The sequence below is a fragment of the Ovis aries genome, chromosome 7, assembly GCF_016772045.2.
Source record: "Ovis aries strain OAR_USU_Benz2616 breed Rambouillet chromosome 7, ARS-UI_Ramb_v3.0, whole genome shotgun sequence".
NCBI classification, from domain to species: Eukaryota; Metazoa; Chordata; class Mammalia; order Artiodactyla; family Bovidae; genus Ovis; species Ovis aries.
In genome coordinates, this window is record NC_056060.1 from 63,220,561 (window position 1) to 63,245,070 (window position 24,510).

General features: G+C 40.9%; 1 protein-coding gene across 1 annotated transcript; it reads left to right on the top strand.

Annotated features, from left to right (window-relative positions):
* The first annotated feature begins 6,681 nt into the window (after window positions 1-6,681).
* Window positions 6,682-22,523, top strand: GATM (glycine amidinotransferase). The gene is made up of 9 exons (XM_004010649.5): window positions 6,682-6,832; window positions 8,265-8,483; window positions 14,171-14,366; window positions 15,338-15,528; window positions 16,617-16,754; window positions 16,897-17,061; window positions 18,273-18,336; window positions 18,790-18,906; window positions 21,474-22,523. Exons 1-9 carry the CDS (start codon window positions 6,764-6,766, stop codon window positions 21,584-21,586), a joined length of 1,272 nt encoding a protein of 423 aa, XP_004010698.2. The 5' UTR covers window positions 6,682-6,763; the 3' UTR covers window positions 21,587-22,523.
* The last annotated feature ends 1,987 nt before the right edge of the window (window positions 22,524-24,510 follow it).

Genomic DNA, 24,510 nt, shown 5'->3' on the forward strand with positions numbered 1-24,510 from the left:
GGCATATCCCCAAAGCAACAGTAATGAGAGAGGAACTGAAAGAATCATTTGCCATACTTCTGATGTATTCTGTATTCTCTCCCCTCTTAGCTGCCCCCACCCAGCCATATTACCATAAATTATGCCTTTAGATTAACTTACAGGAGTATACTACTATTAGACATGAATATGCATAACCATATTATGCATATTCATAATAATATTCTTATTCATAATTTAAAGAAAGATAAGAAGCTTCCATAAGCCTCTTATCTTTCTCCATCAGAGGGCAGACAGACTGAAAACCACAATCACAGAAAACTAACCAATCTGATCACATGGACCACAGCTTTGTCTAACTCAGTGAAACTATGAGTCATGCCATGTAGGGCCACCCAAGACGGAGGGGTCATGGTGCAGAGTTCTGACAAAATGTGGTCCACTGGAGAAGTGAATGGCAAACCACTTCAGTATTCTTGCCTTGAGAACCCCATGAACAATATGAAAAGGCAAAAAGATAGGACACTGAAAGATGAACTCCCCAGATCGGTAGGTGCCCAATATGCTACTTGAGATCAGTGGAGAAATAACTCTAGAAAGAATGAAGACATGGAGCCAAAGCAAAACCAAAAACTAGTTGTGGATGTTACCATTTCCAAATTCAGACTTAAATTGAAGAAAGTGGGGAAAACCACTAGACCATTCAGGTATGACCTAAATCAAATCCCTTATGATTATACTGTGGAAGTGAGAAATAGATTTAAGGGCCTAGATCTGACAGACAGAGTGCCTGATGAACTATGGACAGATGTTCATGACATTGTACAGGAGACAGAGATTAAGATCATCCCCAAGAAAAAGAAATGTAAAAAAGCAAAATGGTTGTCTGAGGAGGTCTTACAAATAGCTGTGAAAAGAAGAGAAGTGAAAAGCAAAGGCGAAAAGGAAAGATTATACCCATTTGAATGCAGAGTTCCAAAGAATAGCAAGGAAAGATAAGAAAGCCATCCTCAGCAATCAGTGCAAAAAATGGAGGAAAACAATAGAATAGGAAAGACTAGAGATCTCTTCAAGAAAGTTAGAGATACCAAGGGAATATTTCATGCAAAGATGGGCACAATAAAGGACAGAGATGTTGTGGACCTAACGGAAGCAGAAGATATTAAGAAGAGGTAGCAAGAATACACAGAAGAACTATACAAAAACTATCTTCATGACCCAGACAATTATGATGGTGTGATCACTCACCTAGATCCTGAAATCCTGGAATGCAAAGTGGGCCGTAGGGAGCATCACTAAAAACAAAACTGTGGAAGTGATGGAATTCCAGTTGAACTTTATTTCAAGTCCTAAAAAATGATGCTGTGAAAGTGCTGCACTCAATATGCCAACAAATTTGGAAAACTCAGCAGTGGCCACGGGACTGGAAAAGGTCAGTTTTCATTTCAATCCCAAAGAAAGGCAATTCCAAAGAATGCTCAAACTACCACACCTCAAACTACAACTGCTCAAAGTACCAATTGTACTCATCTCACATGCTAGTAAAATAATGCTCAAAATTCTCCAAGCGAGGCTTCAACAGTAAGTGAACCAAGAACTTCCAGATGTTCAAGCTGGATTTAGAAAAGGCAGAGGAACCAGAGATCAAATTGCCAATACTCGCTGGATCATCGAAAAAGCAAGAGAGTTCCAGAGAAACATCTATTTCTGCTTTATTGACTATGCCGAAGCCTTTGACTGTGTGGATCACAATAAATTGTGGAAAATTCTGAAAGAGATGGGAATACCAGACCACCTGACCTGCCTCTTGAGAAATCTGTATGCAGGTCAGGAGGCAACAGCTGGAACAACAGACTGGTTCCAAATAGGAAAAGGAGTATGTCAAGGCTGTGTTTTGTCACCCTGCTTATTTAACTTATATGCAAAGTACATCATGAGAAATGCTGGGCTGGATGAAGCGCAAGCTGGAATCAAGATTGCCGGGAGAAATATCAATAACCTCCAATATCCACCCTTATGGCAGAAAGTGAAGAAGAACTAAAGAGCCTCTTGATGAAAGTGAAAGAGGAGAGTGAAAAAGCTGGCTTAGAACTCAACATTCAGAAAACTAAGATTATGGCATTGGTTCCATCACTTCATGGCAAATAGATGGGAAAACAGTGGGAACAATGTCAGACTTTATTTTTTTGTGCTCCAAAATCACTGCAGATGGTGATTGCAGCCACGAAATTAAAAGACGCTTGCTCCTTGGAAGAAAAGTTATGACCAATCTAGACAGCATATTAAAAAGCAGAGACATTACTTTGCCAACAAAGGTCCGTCTAGTCAAAGCTATGGTTTTTCCAGTAGTCATGTATGGCTGTGAGAGTTGGACTATAAAGAAAGCTGAATGCCAAAGATTTGATGCCTTTGAACTGTGGTGTTGGAGAAGACTCTTGATAGTCTCTTGGACTGGAAGGAGATCCAACCAGTCCATCCTAAAGGAAATCATTCCTGAATATTCATTGGAAGGACTGATGCTGAAGCTGAAACTCCAATACTTTGGCCATCTGATGCGAAGAACTGGCTCATTTTTGAAAAGACCCCGATACTAGGAAAGATTGAAGGTGGAAGGAGAAGGGGATGACAGAGGAGGAGATTGTTATACAGCATCACCAGCTCAATGGACATGAGTTTGAGTAAACTCTGGGAGTCTCTGGTGAATAGGGAAGCCTGGCTTCCTTCAGTCCATGGGGTTGCAAAGAGTCGGACACTACTGAGCAACTGAACTGATGCGTAACCGGTAGCTAGGAGACCACCAAGATTCTTGACAAGTACTGGTTCAGTTAAAAGTTATTGGTATCACATCAACCTATTACCAATGAGAGATAAAAAGGCAGAGTTCACAGTCTATGTCATTTCTATGGAAAAAGCAGCAACCAAAGACCAAGGCAATAGGTATTATACCACCATCAATACTGTGGAGAATTGGCTCAGTAGTACACAAACAAACCAGTTTGGAAGACTTCTGCTTCCAATTGATGAGGTCAATTTGAAAATTGCTACAGAAACTTTTTCCAAGCAAAATAATAATCATAAATTAATAAATAGGAAAGGAAAGAAAGGGTGTGAAAGTGTTTTGATTTGTTTTTATAGCAGTACAATTAGTTTGGGGGACCCTATCCATACACATTATATAACTTTCTCTGGTTTCCAGGAGATAAGGGGATGTTCTATGGCTATAATTGCCGGGGTCCAGCCCCGGTGGATCCAGGGTGATTCGAAGGTGGGGACGGAGTCGGCGTCTTTGGAAAAATACATATTTAATCACAGATATAGAGAGATTGGAAATGGATAGTGCAGTAGGAAGATTAGTGGAGAAAAAGAGGCTGAATAACTTGGATTACGTGGAATAGCATCCATGCTCCAGATGGGAATTCAGCCAGAAAAACGGGGAGCAAGAAAGAAGCGACATGGGGGAATCAGTCTTTCCGGAAACTGATCCGATTTCTTTATTTTTGGGTTCGCTTATATACCTTTTGTTACACATAGGGATGAATACAGAGTCACGTGGGGGTCAGCAGTCCTGACCTTTGTCAAAATCAGGTGCTTCACATAAATGTATAAAAAAAAAAAGGTCTTAGGGATATTACATCATCTTCAGGCCATGAGTGAGACCTGCTTACATTTTATGATCCTTTCTTTCTGATAACCAAAAAACTTATTTTTTCCAAGGGTGTTTTTTCTTAAAGGAGGCACCACCCTCCAAATAAAGTTACATTCCTATAGGGTGAGGGTGTAGTGAGTTACAATCAAGAAAGGAATTTATTCAACCCAAGGTTAACATGATTAATCTTAAAGGTTAATACTTATTTCTCCTATATGCTTAAAGGTTAATACTTATTTCTTCCTATATGCTAGTTATATTCATTATAAGGGTAGGGAACATGGAGATTTAGCAGCAAACATCAGCCCAACAAATGAAAATCCTTTCACCAATGCTCCCCTTAAGATCTATTTAGTCTTAAGATATGATAAAGTTACATTCTTACATAGCAGGGACACAGTGATTTATAACAAAGTACAGTGATCTATTACAAAAGAGAAAATCCATTAACTCAAAAAGTCTAGTATTGCTAACATCAAAAACTACTATATTTCCTTTGCTATATTCCAAATACATTGATTAATATATTCCCAGGTGCCTAAGGATATAGAGGCCTGGCGGCAATTATTGACTCAAACAGAAGAAAAAGTCCTATGCTAATTAAGACTCTCAAAATACTCCAAAACTCTCTGTGCTGTTTATGGTTGAGAGGTAGTAAACAATTATGTGCCTAGTGGCAGCAGTAAGGATAATCCTGTCACACAAGCTAGTCTGTCAGCAGAGAGGTTTGACCTGAGACATCCTTGTCCCACCCAGAGCAGGGAATTAGCAGCAATTATTGACACAACAAATGAAGAGACCCTTCACCAATATAATTCCTAACCAACTATACTAATAATTTTAACTCCCCCAAATAATTTGCCTTTAGTAAGTCTAAAACATCTCGTGCCTCTCAGGTTGGGAGGCTGCAAGCAATCACATGTGGCCGGACAAACCTATACAGGTGGGCTAGATAACCTTCAGAGGAGTCCGTAAGCTGAAACACTCTTGTCACGCCCAAGGATTTTTATTGCCTTGGAGCTGCACGTTTACTCCTTCTCAGAGAGAAACGGTTATGGGGGAGAGCCCCCGTAAAGTCAGAGGTGTAGGTGAGAGCATAAAACAGACTCTGGTTTTGGGGTTAGATGCTCGGGAACAGGGGGTTTCCTGAGGCTTGATCACGCCTTTGCGTATGCCAAGCCTCCTTCCTCATGACCTTTGCCATGGGCGGAATTCCTCACGCTGGCCCCCGGCATATAATAAGTCTTTTTTAATGTAAATCTTAAAACACCCTAGTCTTATTATATCCAGACATTCTCAGTTCTTACCTCTACAAAATTAAAATGGTGTCTTTAATGAGGGACATGTGGATGTCCTCAGATCTCAGACAGAAATGGAACTGAGTAATGTCCCTCGTAGCTCAGATGGTAGAGAATCTGCCTGTAATGCAGGAGACCACCCTGGGTCAGGAAGATCCCGCAAAGAAGGGAATGGCAATCCACTCCAGTATTCTTGCCTGGAGAATTCCATGGACAGAGGAGCCTGACCGGCTACAGTCTATGGCGTTGCAAAAGAGTCAGACATGACTGAGCGACTAACACACATACATAAGTGTCAATCACTTGTATAGACTTCCTGTCCCCTTACATCCCTTTGTTGAGGAGCAACAACACATCTCTGGCCACACTAAGTACATTGAGACAATTAGACCTTAGACGTGGCAGCATTTGATCATAGGAAGAAGGCATTTTGCAAATTTTGAGAAATGTTCGAGATTTCCAAAAACCTTTACTAGAAAGGTGAAAGAATTTGATCCCAGGTCACAAAGCAAGTGAGTAGCAAACCTAAGACAGGAACCTAGATTTACTGGCTCCTTTCACCCAATTATCACATTCTGAGGCCTCCCTATTGTTAGAGTTGCTGAAATATTACCTCCCATTCATATAGCTCTTAGTGCTACATTAACTTCTATGTTACAGTCTCTCCTTTTGGCCCAGTTGTGTGCTGGAGACAATAAATGCGATTGTTTGCCCTTTGAGGATAAGAAGATTGCAACTCAAGAAGACACATAGTAGTCTATGACAAAGTCAAGACCAGAACCCAGTTTTCCCAACTCCCTCTCCCTGGCTGTTTCCATAATGCTATCCTGCTTGTCTAAGGGCCTTCTGTCAGTGAAGTGGAAAACAAGCATGAGACACCAGAATTTAAAAGACAGCTCATTAAAAATTAACAATTACATTATTTTGTTGGTACAGATATGAAATACTCAAATCTGTCTCCTGTCCTTCTAGCAATTTAAACGTTAAAGCGAGTTCTCCAGTTCTACACAAATCCACAGCAACTAAAACCTCTCGCTCTTAGGGTTGCTGCTTTCCTAACAAACGTACCCTTATCAAATTGAAACAAAAATTTAAATACATAAAATAGAAGGGAAAAGGAAAAAACTCTCTGCGGTCCTCCCTTGTCTCTGGCCCACATTTATCTCTATTTTCCTGAGTTTCTCAGGCCAGGGGCACACGGCCAATGACTATTGGAAAGGCACGTATTCCAAAGAACACCCAACAGGCTAGCGGGTGGACAGCGCAGCACCGCCGGAGAGGGTGACTGGAGTTGCAGACCTAGTCCCTTCTAGCTTACATCCCGGTGTTGCTCTAAGAAGCTCCCAAATCTTGAGGTGGTTTCATTCACTGCAAAATGGGGGGGACTGAGTCAGCCTGTGCACCGAGATGAACTTAAACTTGAGGCTGTACTCATTCTTTGCATATTTAAATCCATAAATGTGAATTTAAAATTATATATATATCTCTCTCTCTCATTGCATAGCCTCCTCAGAAGTAGCGTCCCCCTCTCCGTCGTTCGAGGGGCCCCCACAGGCCACTGCACAAGTCAGTGGGCGGATCAACACGCTAACAAAAGGTCGGTTCGAAGGCCTCGCCGACTCGCCCCCGCGCCCCCGCGGTCCGCGCAGTTCCTAACTCTGGCGGCCCCGCCACCTGCTCCCGGCAGCCAATGGGGCGCACGGGGGGCGGCCGGGGCGGGGCGAGGCTACAAAAGGCCCTGCGCCAGGACTCCCCGCCGCGGGCGCGCTCTCAGAAGGCTCGGGCGGAGGCGGCCGAGCTCCGGACACGGTCGGCGTGAGGACCAGGCGGACGCGGGGCGATGCTGCGGGTGCGGTGTCTGCGCGGCGGGAGCCGCGGTGCCGAAGCGCTGCACTACATCGGGTCTCGGGTGCGTGCGCCGCCGCCTCGTCGGGCGGCCGCGTGCTCTCCCCCTCTCCTTCCCTCGCTGTCCCCCGCCAGCTTTGCCCGACCGTGTCCTTTCTGGGCCCCCTCGGAAGCTCCGCTTCAAGAACCTCCGCCGCCTGTCGGGAGCTCGGCGGTGTCCCTGGGGAAGGGGGCGTGCGTTGGGGCCACACCGGGTGGACGCAGCTGCTGTCTGAGCAGGGGGCGCCGCCCTCCCCAACCGGATGGGTTGGGGTAACAAGCAACACCTCTGAGTGAAAGGGTGGGCTCGGGGCTGGGGGTGCCCGGGGCGGGCAGAGAGCTGGGTAGGCGTGTAGAGTGGACGGACGGGAGAAGGGGCGGAGTGGGGCTCGGGGACAGAGCGGGGAGCGAGCAGGCCTGTTCCAAGTGTAACATGGAGTCCTGAGACGCGAGAGGAGTCGGAGCGAGTTCGATCTTTACCCAGATTTCTGGCCGGTCCTGCCCTCTGCTTCCCTGGTATGCAGGCACACGCCTGCAGACCCTCCCTAGCTCCTGGAGCTGGAATAGTTTGGCTTCCCCCTGCAACTGGCTTCAGAACAGCTGTCACTCCCTCCTGTTTTGGTCTCCAACCTGGCTTCCCTCCTGTCTCCTTCCTAAGACTTTTAACAAATATTTGGCGGTGGGGGGAGGGCGAGGTTTGTCCTGCGTATAAGGGACTCTCCCTCCTCTAGAATTGATAGGCTCTACATTTTCAAAAGGCTTTTATGAAGTTCTTAGATCTCCTTTCCAGTCGTTTAAATTTGCACCTGTGTTAGTTAATCCTTATCTTGGCTAGGGTACTATGGACCATCTGCAAAATGCAGCCCGTGGCACTTGGTCACTCTCTCATAATTGCAGTGCCAAAGACTGTGAAGTGTATGTCAGTGAGGAGAAATTTATGGCTTGAAACTGATTATTCTAAAAGATAAAGTCCTTTACAAATGCTTCTATATTTTCATTTGAGGAGGTGGGGAAACTCTAATATTAGTAACCTTTGATCTGGAGGGGGAAGGAGGCTCCCTCCCCCAGCTGGACTTGGCAGGGAGGTTGCTTTCCGTGGCTTTCTGGGAAGAAGGGTGACCCATCACCCACAGAAGTGCTTGAAGCTTGACTGCAGAAAACTCTTCTGAGATATAAATTGGGGTGTATGGTCTTTAGGGACAAAATATTCTGAGGAGTTTTAAAGAGTTATTCCAACTCAAAAAAAAAAAGGTTTAAAAGTACATGTATAAATAAACAGGAAAGTACCATCTCCTGTAACCCCACTACCCACCTATAGGCTAACATCTCAGTTTACATTCTCTGCAAAGATTTTAAATGCCTGACTGTGTTAGCCTGGGTTTTCATCCCACTTCTGCTTCTCCCTCCCACAAGTACTGTACAGGACCACACAATAATCTCTTCTTTGTTCTTGGAAGCTTGGAAGAACTGTAACAGGATGGGTGCAGCGAACTTTCCAGAGCACCCAGGCAGCTACAGCTTCCTCCCGGAATTCCTGTGCAGCTGATGACAAGGCCACTGATCCTCTGCCCAAGGACTGCCCTGTCTCCTCTTTCAACGAATGGGACCCCTTAGAGGAAGTGATTGTGGGCAGAGCAGAAAATGCCTGTGTTCCACCGTTCACCGTGGAGGTGAAGGTAAAGCAAGGGTTTCCCATGTCTGCGTGGGTTCACTGTCTGCTGTCTGGCTTCTGCGCCCACTCCTCTGGAAATGCATTCTCTCTAGCTTACTCAGGACCACCCAAATCCAGTGGCCAATGTTACCTTACTTGGCATCTCTGCAGTATTTGACGTCATTTACTCCAGGGATTACTCTCCCTTCAGGTTCTGTGAGACCTTTTCTGAGGGTGGGGGAGTGGATATTAGTTTTTTCACTGTTTCTCACATCACCTTCTTTTACTGTCTATAATGTTGAACAGAATTTCACTTTAGCTGTTCTCACAGTTTTATTCCACGCCTCCGCTCTGGTCCAGATCTCTCTCCTGAATTCTGTCCATATGAACGCACTAAATTCCTTATTGGATGTTGCCGCTGGACCTCAAATGTGGCACATCTGAGTTCAGCTACCAGCCAGTCTGCAAAACTGGGGCCTTCATTCCTTTCTTTCAGGTTTTAGCATTCCTATTTACTCAAGCTAAACATCAAAGAATCATCTTTTGTTTCTCCTTCAGTCACATCCTGCACGTCCATTCTCCAAGATCTAACAAGTCTTTTGTCAAAATGCACCTTAGCTCCGTCTCTCTGCTACTACCTTAGGTCAGGATCTCATCTGGTGCCTGAACTGTTGCAGTTAACTCCCAACTGTACATGTGTGTGTTAGTCAGTCATGTCCGACTCATGGATTGTAGCCCACCAGGCTTCTTTGTCCATGTGATTTTCCAGCAAGAATACTGGAGTGGGTTGCCATTTCCTTCTCCAGGGAATCTTCCCAACCGGGTCCTGAACCTGGGTCTCCCGCATTGCAGGCAGATTCTTTACCATCTGAGCCACCAGGGAAGTTAACTCCTAACTGGTCTCCCTTACTTGCTGTGCTATCTAAACCGCCTCCAGCTTCTGTCTGAGTGATTTTTTAAAACCAGAATTCAGTGTTGTTACTCATCTGCTTCTGTCAGTCCTCTATTTTGCCAGCCTCTCGCCTCTTAATAATTTCCCCCAGTTTTCAGCTGACTTTGTAAGATAACCATTTAAACAACCAAACTAGACTATTCACTGCTCCCCAAACAAGCCTCAGGCCTTTGCTCCCACATAGAACTCTCCCACATACTTTCATGCACTCCTTTTGTCTGCAGTTTAAACCTCCTCCTCTTCCTTCCTAGTTCCCATAGCACCTCCCACGAAGCCTTCCAAGATTTCCCTGGCAACAAGTAATATCTTCTCTTTTAAAAACTCTTAGTGCTCTTTATCTGTAATATTTTTATAACCAGAGCCTCTGTGGGCTGGTGTTCTAGTTGTATACGGCATAACAGTTCCATCCACACTGCAGGCACAGTCTAGGCTTCCATTAATAATAGGTTATGAATATATCTTCGGTACACTTAAATTCCTCCTGAATGTTAACATATTATTTGTAATGTGGGTTGAGGAATTAAACAAAAATCATCATCATCAGATATGTTGCCTATCTTGTATCAGGGCTCCAGAGTTATTAGCACAAAATAACTTCCTTTCCATCTGGAGAGAGAGGATATTTGTGATGTTTATGTTTAGCAACTGAGATTGTTACTCTGTATCTTATGGTAACTAACTGACAAGGCAGTTGAATTCAAGTGCCAGGAGAGGGAAGGGAAAAACAGTGACCAAGTCTGGACAATTAGGATGTCTTCCTAAAGGAAGAAAATAATTCTTGAGTTAGACCTTGAAGAGAAGGCTTCTGATTGTTCTGAAACTACATTTGGTTCTGATATGTGAAATTTGATGAACAGATTAATTTATGTACCATCCACATGTTTTAAAAAAGACATGATCTTTTAAGTCTTTTCTTAGAAGGATTTCTCATCACCTAACCATTTTAATTGTGTTGGTCGCTCAGTTGTGTCCGACTCTGTGACCCCATAGGGCTTCTCTGGTGGCTCAGATGGTGAAGCGTCCGCCTGTAATGCGGGAGACCCGGGTTCGATTCCTGGGTCGGGAAGACCCCCTGGAGAAGGAAATGGCAATCCACTCCAGCATTCTTGCCTGGAAAATCCCATGGATGGAGGAGCCTGATAGGTTACAGTCCATGGGGTCGCAAAGAGTCGGACACGACTGAGCGACTTCACTTTCTATGACCCCATGGACTGTAGCTCACCAGGCTCCTCTGTCCGTGGAATTCTCCAGGCAAGAATACTGAAGTGGACTGGGTGAAATTAAATTTCAAATTCAGGTGTAGTTTATCCTTCTATTTGTCTTTAGGATGATTGACTTTTATATCATGTGATCTTATGGAATCAGACTTCTAAGACATTAGTTTGAGTTCTTTGTTATTTGATTTATGACCTTATATTTTGGAATTTCATGGGCTTTTGGAAGGTGTGCTAGGCTAAAGTCAGGAGACCAGGATTGAATTAGTTATTTGATAAAAGCTTATTAGCTAATCTCAATTAATCAGCTGTTTGACCTTGTGATCTTGATTCCACAAATTTCTGGGCCTCACTAAAATGAAGATATTAAATGGTTTGCTATCCATCCAGTGAGATTAAGTAAGAAGGTAAAGGGTTTTAGATGTGAATTACTTTTAAAGGAAAAAACTACGGCTCATTATAGTTGTATGGATGCAGTTTGCCACGTCCATTGAGGATGTAATGATTGTAAATAATAGTAGCATTAGCAGTACTGATTTCATTCATTTCTCTGGTTATTTCTGCTTTATGCCACATATGAAACTAGGTATTGAGAGAGAAGAAATTAAGACTAGAAGGCAACGTCTTACCTTCTCGTTGGAGGAAAATGACAGCTATATAAAGCAGTTTGGGACCAGTAAAATATAATGTAGTAAACTATAGGTAGTTATAGCATAAGATATGCAGGAAGATATAAGTGCTAGAGAAATGTTATGGGAATGAGGAACATAGTCACCAGGAAGCACAAGTTTTGAAAGCTATATGGCTTTTTGTTCTGCAAAACATAGCGAATACTTTCAATCAAATATGTGTTTTTTGCTTTTTTTTTTAATAATGCCCTTGATGAAAGGACTAAATTTTAAAAATATAAAGTCGATCAAGGTTAATATAATGTAAGTTTGCAGCTGGATAAATAATAAGTTTCTATTGAGATTTCCTAACCTTCCAAAGACAGTGTTTAAAATTAATTTGGCAAATTCCTCTGAAGGATTTTAGGCTCTAAATGACTATCCAGTTTCTAGGAATACAGCCACATCTCTGCAACAGATTATTAAAAAATCACATGCTAAGCATTTAGTATAGTGGGGTTTTTTTTTTTTAAATCTTGCAGACCCTTGGTAAATGATTGCTAACTCATTTATCAGGGTTCTAAAGGAAGTGTAAATAATTTCCAACTATCTCTTGGAAAATGTAGTCTGTCCTGATCATTTAGACTTTGTCCAACCTTTAGCCAGAGTTTGAGCTACACAAGAGAATTCACACTTGTTCAAATAACTTTTTTCTCCCAGGAAAGTTTACTTTATATTTATCAAGCAGGCTCCACTCTGCACAAATAGTCATGTGGGCTATTCTGGAATGTGTCCAGTGAGACAGCACGGCTGCGCCTCTGCTGTTACCCAGTGTAAAACTTTCAAAGGCTTCTTGTCCCCTGGTGGACTGTAAGAGATGTGCCTGGCATGAGAAGCAGGAAGCAGTGAATGGATGAGTAGTACCAGGATGTGTCTGAGAGGAAAATAAAGAGCCATTATTATCCTCTCCTCTGCTTGCCACTGCAGGACTTCCTAGGAGTAGAAAACCGTAGAGTGCTCTTAATTTATTTATTTTTTTAAGAGTGGATTGATCTTAAAAAGTACTCACATTTTTAATTTTGATAACATTGTTTATGGGCCAGAATTTGAGCTTATTGTTTGCATATAGATCTTCAAAATGAAAGCAACTAAATCCTTTAGACAGGGCTTAACAAGCTTTTTCTGTACAGGGCTAGATAATTGTTTCAGGCTTTGTACACTATAGGTCTCTGTCACACCACTCTCAACTCTACCACTGTGGTGCAAACCCACCACAGACAATGTGTAAATGAATGTGTGTGTATCTGTGTTCCATAAAACTTTATTAACAAAAAAAAAACAAGCAACAGTCCAGGTTTAGCCCATGGACTTTAGTTTGCCAGCCCCTGTTTTACACCTTCACTGGCTTCTCCCTGTTTGCTGAAGACCTGTTCTTCAGATTTTCAGTCCATCTCCAGTAGGCTCCGCTCCAGCCTAATTGATGTGAACCTAGATGTTGAACTGACAAGAGGCAGGTCTGCTTCCATGTGTTTGATATTTATCAGGCTGAGATGAAAGTGGAAGTAGAGACATAAAATCTGGAAAAGATATGGTCTTTGACATTAAAGAGCTAGACATCTAGACAGTCTTATCTCATTACCCAATTTACCCTTCTTTATGGCACTTAACCACTGTCTGTAACTGTCTGATTGGTGATGGAAACCTTATAGGACATGATTAGGACTCATAGTTGTCTGGTTAATCAGTAATACAAAGAAACATTTTAAAAACACCAGCTTACATTTTTTAAAAAACTTGAGACATACAAATGTACATTGATTTGCCAATCTTTTGATGAAAGTCCAAGGCTTTTTCTTAGCAGTTGGATCTTTTGATTGGAATTCTGCTTTTTCTGTCTCAATAAATTATATCCATATGCATCCCCTACATTCCCCAACATATTTCTTTATTTTGACTGAGAAGTTGGCACAAGCAAAACAATCCAAATGCAAAAGCCTTCAGAGTTTTATACTTTTGAAAACCAAGATCTTACAGTTGTTACCTACCCTAATTCAACAGTAATTTTTGGCAGTTGATTGGGCATTTTTAAAACATTCAACTTCTTTCCATTCAGGTGTCTTTTAATATGCATAGATAGCCCTTGCACACTTCCTAAATGTTAAGCTTTTTTTTTTTTTCAGCTACTTAAAAATTTGTGAATTTGCTTATCAGATAACTTCTTTTTATGGTGAAAGACCTGAGGCAGTAGCAGAGCTTGGATGGATTGGGGAGAGAAGAGCTGTGGTGAGGAGAGACATGTTGGTGGGGAAGGAAAGGAAACACTAAAAGCAGACTTGTATTGCTGCACAGTTTTGCCAAGTGGTGGTTCTGTTGAATGAGAAAATAATCACGAATGGATTTTTAAGAGAAACAAAGCATATTTGAGAGCATGTCCCTAACCTTTAAGGGAGCAGTGTCCTATTTTTCTACAAAGTGTCCTGAAGTGCTGTTTTTAGACAAAATTCTGGGATGCATGGACAGCCCACAGTTTTATCTTCTCTTTATCTGTTCTGTTTGTTCTCTTAGTTGACTTCATGGCAACTGTCCATTGGGAGCACCATGTCCTATTTTGTTTACGTAGCACGTGAACACTGGCCCAAGAGCATTCCAAGCCCCTGTGAGGGCAGTCATGTTGTGCGTGGTAAGGCATGAGATCTCAGGCAGAAGGAAGAAAAGCTCTCAAAACATCAAGAGAATTTAGAGATCTTCATTCAACAAATATTGATTGTCTCCCCAGAGAGTCAATCAAGTGTGCTTGTTTCTGGGGATGAACACTAGACCGGATGTAGTCTCAGTCTTAGTTCTTTTAAGTTATACAAATTATTGTTCACAACCTATGAACCTATTTTGAGTTGTATTTTTTTCCTGTTAAGTTTCATTTACTTTCTTCTGGTTCTAGGCCAACACATATGATAAGTTCTGGCCTTTTTACCAAAAGTATGGGGGCAATTATTTTCCCAAAGATCACTTGAAAAAGGCTGTTGCTGAAATTGAAGAAATGTGCAATATTTTAAAAATGGAAGGAGTGACAGTGAGGAGGCCTGACCCCATTGACTGGTCACTGAAGTATAAAACTCCTGATTTTGAGTCTACGGGTAAGTCGTGTTGAATATTTAAACTGCTAGTGTTTAGAGTTTTTCATTTTTCTCAGTGTGTAAGGGGAAAGCTCTTATTATTTCTCAGAGATTCCTATGTTTTAATAATCTTTCGAAACTTTAAAGATTATTTAGGGACAGTTTAATTCTTTTTGGTAAGATTGAGATGTGTACATTCTCAACTCCATTATAAATCCAGAGTCTCCTTAAAAGAAGCAGAAGTTTTTTCTAAACCTCCTGAGCATTTCCTTTCATAAGAACAGTGGATTCCATTTAATTTTCCTCAAGAACAGAAATGAAAAGGGGAACAGAACATGGTGGGAATACATTCACTACAGATCAGGGATCCCCGCACACCCCTAGTTTACTGCTTACCACTGGATGTACATCAGCAGCAGGAGACCAATCCTAGAAGTGCCTTGAATGCAAGAAACAAAATCGTGAGCAAAGAACATGAAAAACGTGAATGAGTTTAAAAATAAAATGGAAAATTTTGTTTAAAGTGGGGGGGACAGAGACATTCCCATCTTATTTTTAACTGACATTCTTGCAAGATTGTTCTTGTCCCTGAGTTCAGTGTTCTAATTTACAGTTGTAAAAGTGATCCTTGGGCCAGTTTTCATCTTGTAGTACTGATATTCCCTGAAAAACACTGTTAGGAGTTACAAAGGTGAAAACTTGGTGGTTCGATAGCTCTTCAAACAAGAGGCGCCTTTTTTTTTTCCTTTTCTTCTTCCTTTCTTCTCTTTTTGGCTTCATTATCTCCATACAGAATTCATGTTAACATTATCTAGCATGTATCATTTAATATTTTTTCATCTGCATGTAATTATATATATTATACACATACAAGTTTTCTGTAATTTCTATTTATTTTTTTTTTTACCAAAGAAAGGGATCATATTATATAGACTCTTCTGTCTTGGAAATCAGCATCACTGAGGTTGCTCTGGAATTTTCCGGCTTAACAGGTTTATATGGTGCGATGCCTCGAGACATCCTGATAGTTGTGGGAAATGAGATTATCGAGGCCCCCATGGCCTGGCGCTCTCGCTTCTTTGAGTACCGTGCATACAGAGCAATTATCAAAGACTACTTCCGCCGTGGGGCCAAGTGGACAACGGCTCCTAAGCCCACAATGGCTGATGAGCTTTATGACCAAGTAAGTCCTCAGTTGTAGGAAAGCTTATTAGTAACTTTTCTAAATAATCCACAGAGACTGAGAGATTCTCTGTTACCTTGTATTTATTATGTATTTCAGAAACTGAGATCACCTACTTTTCAATAAATGATTGTCTTATGATGAAAATAAGAGTAAATTATATTGTGATAACAGCTAACACTTACTGTTGTTTACCATGTGCCAGATCTTGAGCTAAGCACTTTATTTACCTCTTCAGTTCTGTTTATTTTTCACAACCCTATGAGGGAATAGCTTCATTCCATTACAGGGAAGAATACTTGCCTAAAGGGACGTACCTATTCATTGGTGGAGACAGAAGAGTCACTAGGCTGAACTTCAGCCTCTTCTAGAAAAAGAATTTGGTCTGTAGGCCATACTTACAGTAAAAGGAAGTGTATATGTCCCTTATTAGATCACTTACTATTTAATCACTTATGCAAAGAATCAAAAAGTCAAAATTTCTTTAAACCCTCTATGAGTTTAAAGACAAGTGGAACTTGCCTGGTGGTCCAGTGGTTAAGACTCCATGCTTCCAGTTCAGGGGGTGCAGTTCCCTAGTCAGAGAACTAAGATCCCACATGCTGCATGGAGTAGCCAAAAAAAAAACAAAGACAGAAGGAAGTAATGAATGTGTTACCCAATATACACACCCAGTCAGATTTAGTTGGGGATGCACGGCAGTTCATTTTATGGTAGGAGTTAGGCTCAGGGCCAAATTGCTTTTCTAAAAGAATAGAATGGCTTCATCCTGTTGATTTTCAATACTGTGGATAGCTTCATAAGTCAACGTATGGGTTATGGAATATTTTCATTGTATTCCTCTGTATCACTTGCTTCCAAGTATTGAATATCAGAAACTTTTCTCGACTAGTTTTTAAATTTCTTTCTTGTTGGTTTTATTTATTTTGGTTTGCTTAGCATAGGCCTACATCTTCCCAGGCATGTTTTAGTTTAGAACAGGGTAGTAATATTGGGGGAAATGATGACATTGAACTAATTTCTTAATGATAAAGGCCCTTTTCCTCATGAACCAATGCACTGTGTGTGTCTGTTCTTGTTCCAATTAGGATTACCCCATCCATTCTGTAGAAGACAGACACGAATTGGCTGCTCAGGGAAAGTTTGTGACAACTGAGTTTGAGCCATGCTTTGATGCTGCTGATTTCATTCGAGCTGGAAGAGATATCTTCGTACAAAGAAGCCAGGTTGACAAAGGCTGCCTTGGAAATTTCTCACTTTACTATTATATTTTAAATTTCTAAATTAAAATATTTTCACCCTGTTTTTACTTATCTAAACACAGAACCAAGTTTTTACAGGCTTATGTCTCTCTCTCTCTGTTTTCAGGTTACAAACTACATGGGCATTGAATGGATGCGTAAGCATCTCGCTCCAGACTACAGAGTGCACATTATTTCCTTTAAAGACCCCAATCCCATGCACATTGACGCCACCTTCAATATCATTGGGCCCGGTCTTGTGCTTTCCAACCCTGACCGACCATGTCACCAGGTAGGGGAGTTCTTAGGACTCCGGAAAACAAATAAGAGTCTGGCAACTGAAGGAATTGCCACTTTTATTTTAAGCACTTCCATGATTCCTAATGGTTCTAAATGACAGAGTCAGCAATGCTCAATACTATTATGATCAAACACTGCATTGCTTGTTACATTTACTACAGGATGTCCAACACAGAAATATACATTCATAATTGTGATAATTAGACTTTAACTTTGACTGCTTGCTGCTGTCAGAGCCTCAATTTTGTGCATTTGTGTGTGTTTTTTTGAACAGAGTAGTATTAACTCATAACTTGCAGGTGAGGTTCCTCAGCAGCTGAATTGCAAACAAGATGAGCTCTGCATGTCTGGGGTCACACCACTGGGTAGTGGGTGTCTTCTTCCCTCTCCAGTGGGGGCCCTTTCAGCCCCCCACCTCCACCCTGCAGGGAGGAATGGAGCTGCTGCTCCTGCAGCCTCCTACCTCTGCCCACTACCCTCTACTTCCAGTTGGGCGGTGAGTGATTTTGTGTTATTTCTGGGTTGCAGTACACCATTGTGAGATTAACTATTTTACCATATCATTGTTCATTTCCATTCCATATCTTTAGACCCAATGACAACAATTACCTATTCATTTCATTTTATATAAATTATACATATTAAATATTTTAAGACATAATTTATTGACATACTAAGTGGGTACGTGATCATAGGGATGGTTGGGTTGTAATAGGTCACTAAGGACAGTTACGGTTCTTTGGGAGTACACTCCTAACGTCTGTTATTATACCATGATCACAGTTGCAAGGTGACAGACTGTGAAGTGGATGGACTATGGGTTTAACATAGTCATATTCTGTGTTCTTATAAATAGGAAATATTTTCATTTTCTTTAATGAGAATTTCTCAAAGAAAGTGTCTGGTTTTTTCAAATATCTGAAACCTGTGAAAAGCACAAGAATATTTTTTAAAGCTTTTAACTTTTCTCTTACTTTTTTAACTGTAATCTGGCAATCTGAGGATTTTGTGTACATTTTAACTAAGATTCAGACAAAATCATCCAAATGTTTTGAAATTTTCATTTTTTAATTTTGGCATTTGAGAAGACAGAGTCTCAAAAAGAACTGTTAATCATAAGGACTCCCGGAGGTCAAGAATAAGAATAGTATCTATTAAAGATTTAAGTCTCTTTGGGTTTGGGGGATTTTTTTGGTCTTGCAGATTGATCTTTTCAAGAAAGCAGGATGGACCATAGTTACTCCTCCAAGACCAGTCATCCCAGATGGTATGTTTACTTTTGTATACTCATAGCCTACAATGATTACTTCAGTGGCCAAGCATCTTCCACCTGTAGACAGCAGCCCACATATTAGCAATTTAGAATGTTTTCCCAGTAAAGAATAAATTGGCACTTGGGGCTACAGGTACTAGAACAAGGCTAGACTTGTGTTCACAACCTCTCCTTCCGTAGAAAATGAAATTGAAAATACAGGAAAAATCAGTATAAAGCAACATCACGGAAAGCAGGAAATGAGTTTTTAAAGACAACAAGGTGAAATCCAAATGTGTGTTGATTCATAACTTTTACAGATAGCCTTAGAATTAAAATAAAACTTCACAGGGAAACTGAAATACTGGAAGAATTGAGCAGTCACTTGAATATTCTTCACTTTCTAACCTTCTTTGCTTTAACCAAGAATGGCAGCAGACATGATTTAACAGTTGTCGCTATTTTTAGATCACCCTCTCTGGATGTCCTCCAAATGGCTTTCCATGAATGTCTTAATGCTAGATGAAAAGCGTGTTATGGTGGATGCCAACGAGGTCCCAATTCAGAAGATGTTTGAAAAGCTGGGTATGTACAATAAATGAAACACGTTGCCACATTTGAAAATATTAAATGATAAGAAGTGACATGATAGGTCTGATGTGTGATTTAGTGAATGAAATTTCTATTCTTTTTAGAAGCACCACATTATTATTTCATAGATGGACAGTATATTTGTTTCCAACCGTTCCTGGGCTCCTTAGATACCCCTTGGCAATAATGTATCAATCTTCTATGATTTATCTAACCTCCTGGTGCCCAAGGGTGGAGAATTACCCCTTTGCAGATGAGCACATAGATGGTTTGTCTCTTTCCCAAGTAAGAAATTGTTGGACTTCGCTGGTGTCTCGGTGGTAAAGAATCCACCTGCCAGTGCAGGCGACACGGGTTCAATCCCTGATCCAGAAAGATCCCCCTTGCCGCAGAGCAGCTAAGCCTGTGCAATACAACTACTGAGCCTGTGCTCTAGAGCCCGGGAGCTGCAACTACTGAAGCCAGCACACTCTAGGGCCCATGCTCTGCAACAGGAGAAAACCCCCCAGTGAGAAGCCTGAGCATCACAACTAGAGAGTAACCCCCATTCACCACAACTAGAGAAAAGCCCTCACATCTACGAAGACCCAGGACAGCCAAAAAAATTATTTTCAAAAAGAAATTGTCAGGATCCTTGAAAAGTAATTTAATTGTCATTACATATTTTAAAGGACATATAAGGATACAAATACAGAAGTAACTTAGATAAGCAATGTGAACAAACAAATGAAATAAAGAGTGTCAGTAAATTATTTCAAAAAAGCAGGAGTAGTTATTACTTGGGTGGGAGTTTGGTTTTCCTGGTATTCAAAATTTAGACCAGTTATTCTATACTGAGAAAGTGTTGAAAAAATTTTCATATGGCTGTTACTAGGGTGCAGCAGTGTGTTTATCACTCTGTACCATTCTATTTGACATATCACATATTTGACATTAACACATATTTGCTGAATAAAGCCAGGCAGTACACTGGTTGAAATCAAGTCATGTTTTATGTGTTATATTTCAGGTGTGCTACTCAAAAGAGATTGTTTGCCTCTTTGAAACATCTCTCTTTAAAGAAGTATCAGTCAAAAAGGATTAGCCTATTAGTTTTAGATTGAACCCAACCTAATTATTTCACCCCTAATGCTATGCCACTCTTCTCCTCTGGCTTTTAATTGCTAGGGTTAAGTTTCCTTATCCATTAAGATTTTATATTTTCTCAACTTAAAATACTATAAAGTGCCACATATTTGATTTATAACTTTAAAAATTTATTATTTATTTGCCATGCTGGGTGTTTGTTGCTACATGGGCTCTTTTCTAGTGTCAGTGAGCAGGGGCTCTTCTCCAGTTGCAGTGCGCTGGCTTCTCATTGTGGTGGCTTGTCTTGCTGCAGAGCGCGGGCTCTCGGGCGCACGGGCTTCCGTAGTTGCGGCTCCTGGGCCCTAGGGCACAGGCTCAATAGTTATGGCCCGCAGGCTTAGCTGCTTCACCGCAAGTGGGATCTTCCCAGACCAGGGATCAAACCCAATCTCTTGCATTGGCAGGCAGATTAATTACCACTGAGCCATCAGGGAAGCCATATAGTTTTATTTTTAATAAAATCTTTTTGAACATAGGGAACTTGTTAGAGCAAATTGAATTCTCTCCAATTTAGGGCTAATACAACTGTAGCCATCTAAGATAGGTATGTCTTTCTATCAGGAAACATATGCTTGTGGTTAAAAGCCTACTCCTTAACCCATGGCAAAACCCTATTTTTATTCTTCAAAGTCCTGCTCAGTCTCACTTTCTCAGGAAGGGCTTTCCAGATGACTCATGCTGCCTTTCTGACTATACCAATGGACCCTTTATAGCAACTCTATAGCTTAGCTTCTCTCTCAAAATAATGGGTTCCTGGAGAGAGAGGAGAATAGATTTTCTTTTTAAAATCCAATTATGCCAAACACAAGAGATTCTTCCTAAATGTCATTGGTTGCTTGTACCATGTACATCATCACCATGTTAATACAGATGGTGCTGGATTAAATTAATTGGCTGAAATGCTTTGGCACCTGTATGGCCATACCACACAGATGAGCTCTGTTCCACTATTTCCTTGAAGTGGCCTGGCTGAGCTAATTGTGTCAGATAAATTCTGCTTATATGTGAGTAGGTAAAGTCAACTTTTCAAGGTGACTAAATTTTCCTTTTTTCTTAAATTGACATGGTAAAAATAGAAACAGTCTGACCCAGTAGTTAAAGCATAATTCTAAAAGGACTTAACGTTTTACTACTTGGATTGTTTCTGATCATTTGTCTGATATGTCTGCTTATGAAACCTGTTGACTTGTGAATAGTCAATAGAACAAAATAGACTTCAGAGTCTCTGTTGACTTTCTGGTGAAGGTTTTATATTAGCAGTGGAATAGATTAGATGAAATATAATTGGTGAAAATAAAAATCAAAAGACTATCCTAGGTTGGGATAGATTTAAGGGTTAGAACAGCAGGATTCCTATCCATTTTTAGGCTCACTTCTATGAGAATCTTCACATGAGTCCATCTAACTAGCCACGTCTCTCTCTTTTCATGCAGGTATCAGTACCATTAAGGTTAACATTCGTAATGCCAATTCCCTGGGAGGAGGCTTCCACTGCTGGACCTGTGATGTCCGTCGCCGGGGCACCCTACAGTCCTACTTTGACTGACCAGGCCTGCTGGGGCTTGGGGCTTTGCCTCAGATAAACCTAGGAAGCTTAGGGACAAGGTTCATTCTCCTGCTTTAAAAAGTGCATCAAATGTAGTGCTTTAAACAATCATATTTTTAACAGGGGTCTTAAGCCTGGGTTCTTTTTATTACTTTTCTCTGATAAAAGGAAAATAACTTGTGTTAGGTCTTACTCTCTACTCCTAAATTTTTTTACTGTTTGGCTTCAAGCATAAAAATTTGGTGAATGTCTACCAAAACAAAAATTAGTCATTTGAGTAACGTGGCCACTAATACATTTAACCGTCTACCTCTGTTTTTAATTTTCTTTCCATAAGGCAGCTTGAAATGTTGGTCCTAATCTTCACTGTTTTTTTTCCTTTTTGCTAAACTTGTGAATGTTTGTATCACTTCTTTTTTCTAAATGAAAGACTCAGAATGTATACAGATCTTAAGTAGAAACAGATAATTGTCTCTTTTTCTAATAAGGAATTCTATTCATTTTTAATTTTTCATTAAAAAAAATAACCTAGACTATGCAAACATTTAAGTGAATTTTCCATGAATATTTTTAATCTTCTCATCTCAACATTGGTGATATTTGCTACTAAAAACCTTTTCATACAACTTACCTCATTTCAAGTGATTTATTCTCATCTCTTCTTTTTCTCCTCTGTTCAGAATTTTATAGAAATATTTAGTGCAATAGGATATAACAATAAGTTACAATTCCTAAATTTTCATGTTCAGTATCTAATGGATACTTTGGTAATCTAAGATTTGTTTACAGATGTGCACATTATTTAAAGCACAGACTTTAAAAGCATTAAAAAAAAAAAACTAATGGAGGTAAAACCTACATGTCATGTGAAATAATTTTAATGTTGGATACTGTACATGTATTTTTATTCTAATAAACTTTTGTGTTACAGAATGGATTTTATCAGTCTAATTATTTTCAGCATAACTAAGTTATGGGAATTAGCTCTTGAAACAGAATTCTAATAGATTGGATTAATCGATACATTCTCCCCAGTAGATAAAAATTTAAACCTAACTCTTCTATTCAGAAATGTTTAGCAGTCAGATTTCATTTATTGATTAATCCAATCATTCAACAATATCTGAATGTCTTCTGAATATAAGGGACTAGGCCCTGGAAGAGGATAAAGTCTCCATTCTCAAGAAGCTCAATATTTTGACCTATGAAAAATCTGTGGAGGTCGGGGCAGGGGGAAGTATACTTCGAAAGGGCTTCCATCATGCCCTTGATTCCTGGTGTCTTTTTCCACACACCATAGAAATACCTGCCCATTCTACACTTGAACTGAATCTTGCTTTAGAAACCTTACAATCTTATGGATTGGTGCACATTTAGGGTATATATTCCCAGGTCTAAATACTACTCAGCAATTCTATTAGACACTCCTCCACATTCTCCTCAGTGGCTATTTCAAACTTTCACTTTATTCTCTTATCTGATCACATTGTTTCATCTTTCACAGAGGAAACAGAGTCCATTGGCTTTTCTGCTGCAAGCCTCTATAGGTTTACCTGTGTTTGTATTCCCTAGTGAAACTTTTTTTCTCCTTGCCTGTACTAGCTAAGCTTCTAAAGAGAAAAGTCATGTCTTCCTCTCATCACTCAGCTTTACTTCTCAGCCCTCTACATAGAGACACTTCTCTCACTGCTGCAAAAAGAGGTGAACCTTGAAGAGGTGAACCTTGAACCTTCTGACCAGGTCTAATCCACACAACTGTCCTTAGATTAGAACCATTCTCTCTTTCAGGAACTTGCTACATCAGTTATCATCATCTCATAACTCTAGGCTCTGTGCATGTGCTTGCGTGTGTGTTTTCTTGGCAAATAGTCATGTTCAAAATAATGTTCAAAACAAAAACTATTTCTCTGGCAACTATCAATCTTGTTTGGAGCTCAGCTTTCAAAAAGAATGATCTATTCCTCTTTCCACTTTTTCACCTTTTATCTCCTCAATCTCTTGCTATCTGATTTCCACCTGATTACTTCAATGTACTTCTGAGATCCCTGACCTCAGTGTCATTTCCAGGCAACACTATTCAGGCCTTACTGACCATTCCATTCAATGTCTCTTCCTCGGGGTTACTGAGACGCTGATTTCTCCCATCTCTTCTTGTTGACATTTGAGCACCTCACTGGATTGTCTTCTTCCTCTGTTAAGGGTGGATGTTCACAGGGTGCTTTCCTGGGGCCTGTTCCTCCCTCCTGGGTCCTGCTAGGTTATCTCACCTGTGCACAGGTCTTCCCCTCCATGTATCCATCAATAACTCCCAGGGGCTATGAGGGAGGGGAGACCCTAGGCCTGGACCTTCTAATCTAGGCCTGGTCCTGAGACCCAGGTACTGTTCCAATTGTCTGCAGACTATCTGGAGGCGCAAAGGTATCGCAGTCTCAACACAATATCACAACTGACTCAGTTGGCCAAGCCATCCTGGACTCTTCCTCATCTCGTCTCTTCCAGTGGCCTTTTGTGTGGTTATTGAAGACAATTATTTCAACAAAGATCAATTGAATGATTTAATAAAGTCTATTTAAAGTCCTCGAGCACTGCTTCTGCATGTGCTCTCTTGCCAGAGTTGTGGAGGGAAACAAGCAGCCTGGTTTCCATATCACAGTTGCTCTCGGGCCTCTTTCCACCATCCACCACTCCTGCAACCCCGGCTTCTCCAGGCTCTGTAGCAGGCAGCAGCCCCACAACACACTGCCGCAGATCCCTGGCTTTCAGATCACGTGCCAACAACTGTGGGTTACCATTCTTCCTAGGGCACACCAAGCCTGTGTGACTCGCTAAGGGAAACAGCTAAGTAAGTTTAAATAAAAATACCTAATGTCGCCAGGGCAGGTCTAGTTCCTAGTAAAAAGCAAGGTATTCCTTTCAGGAATAGC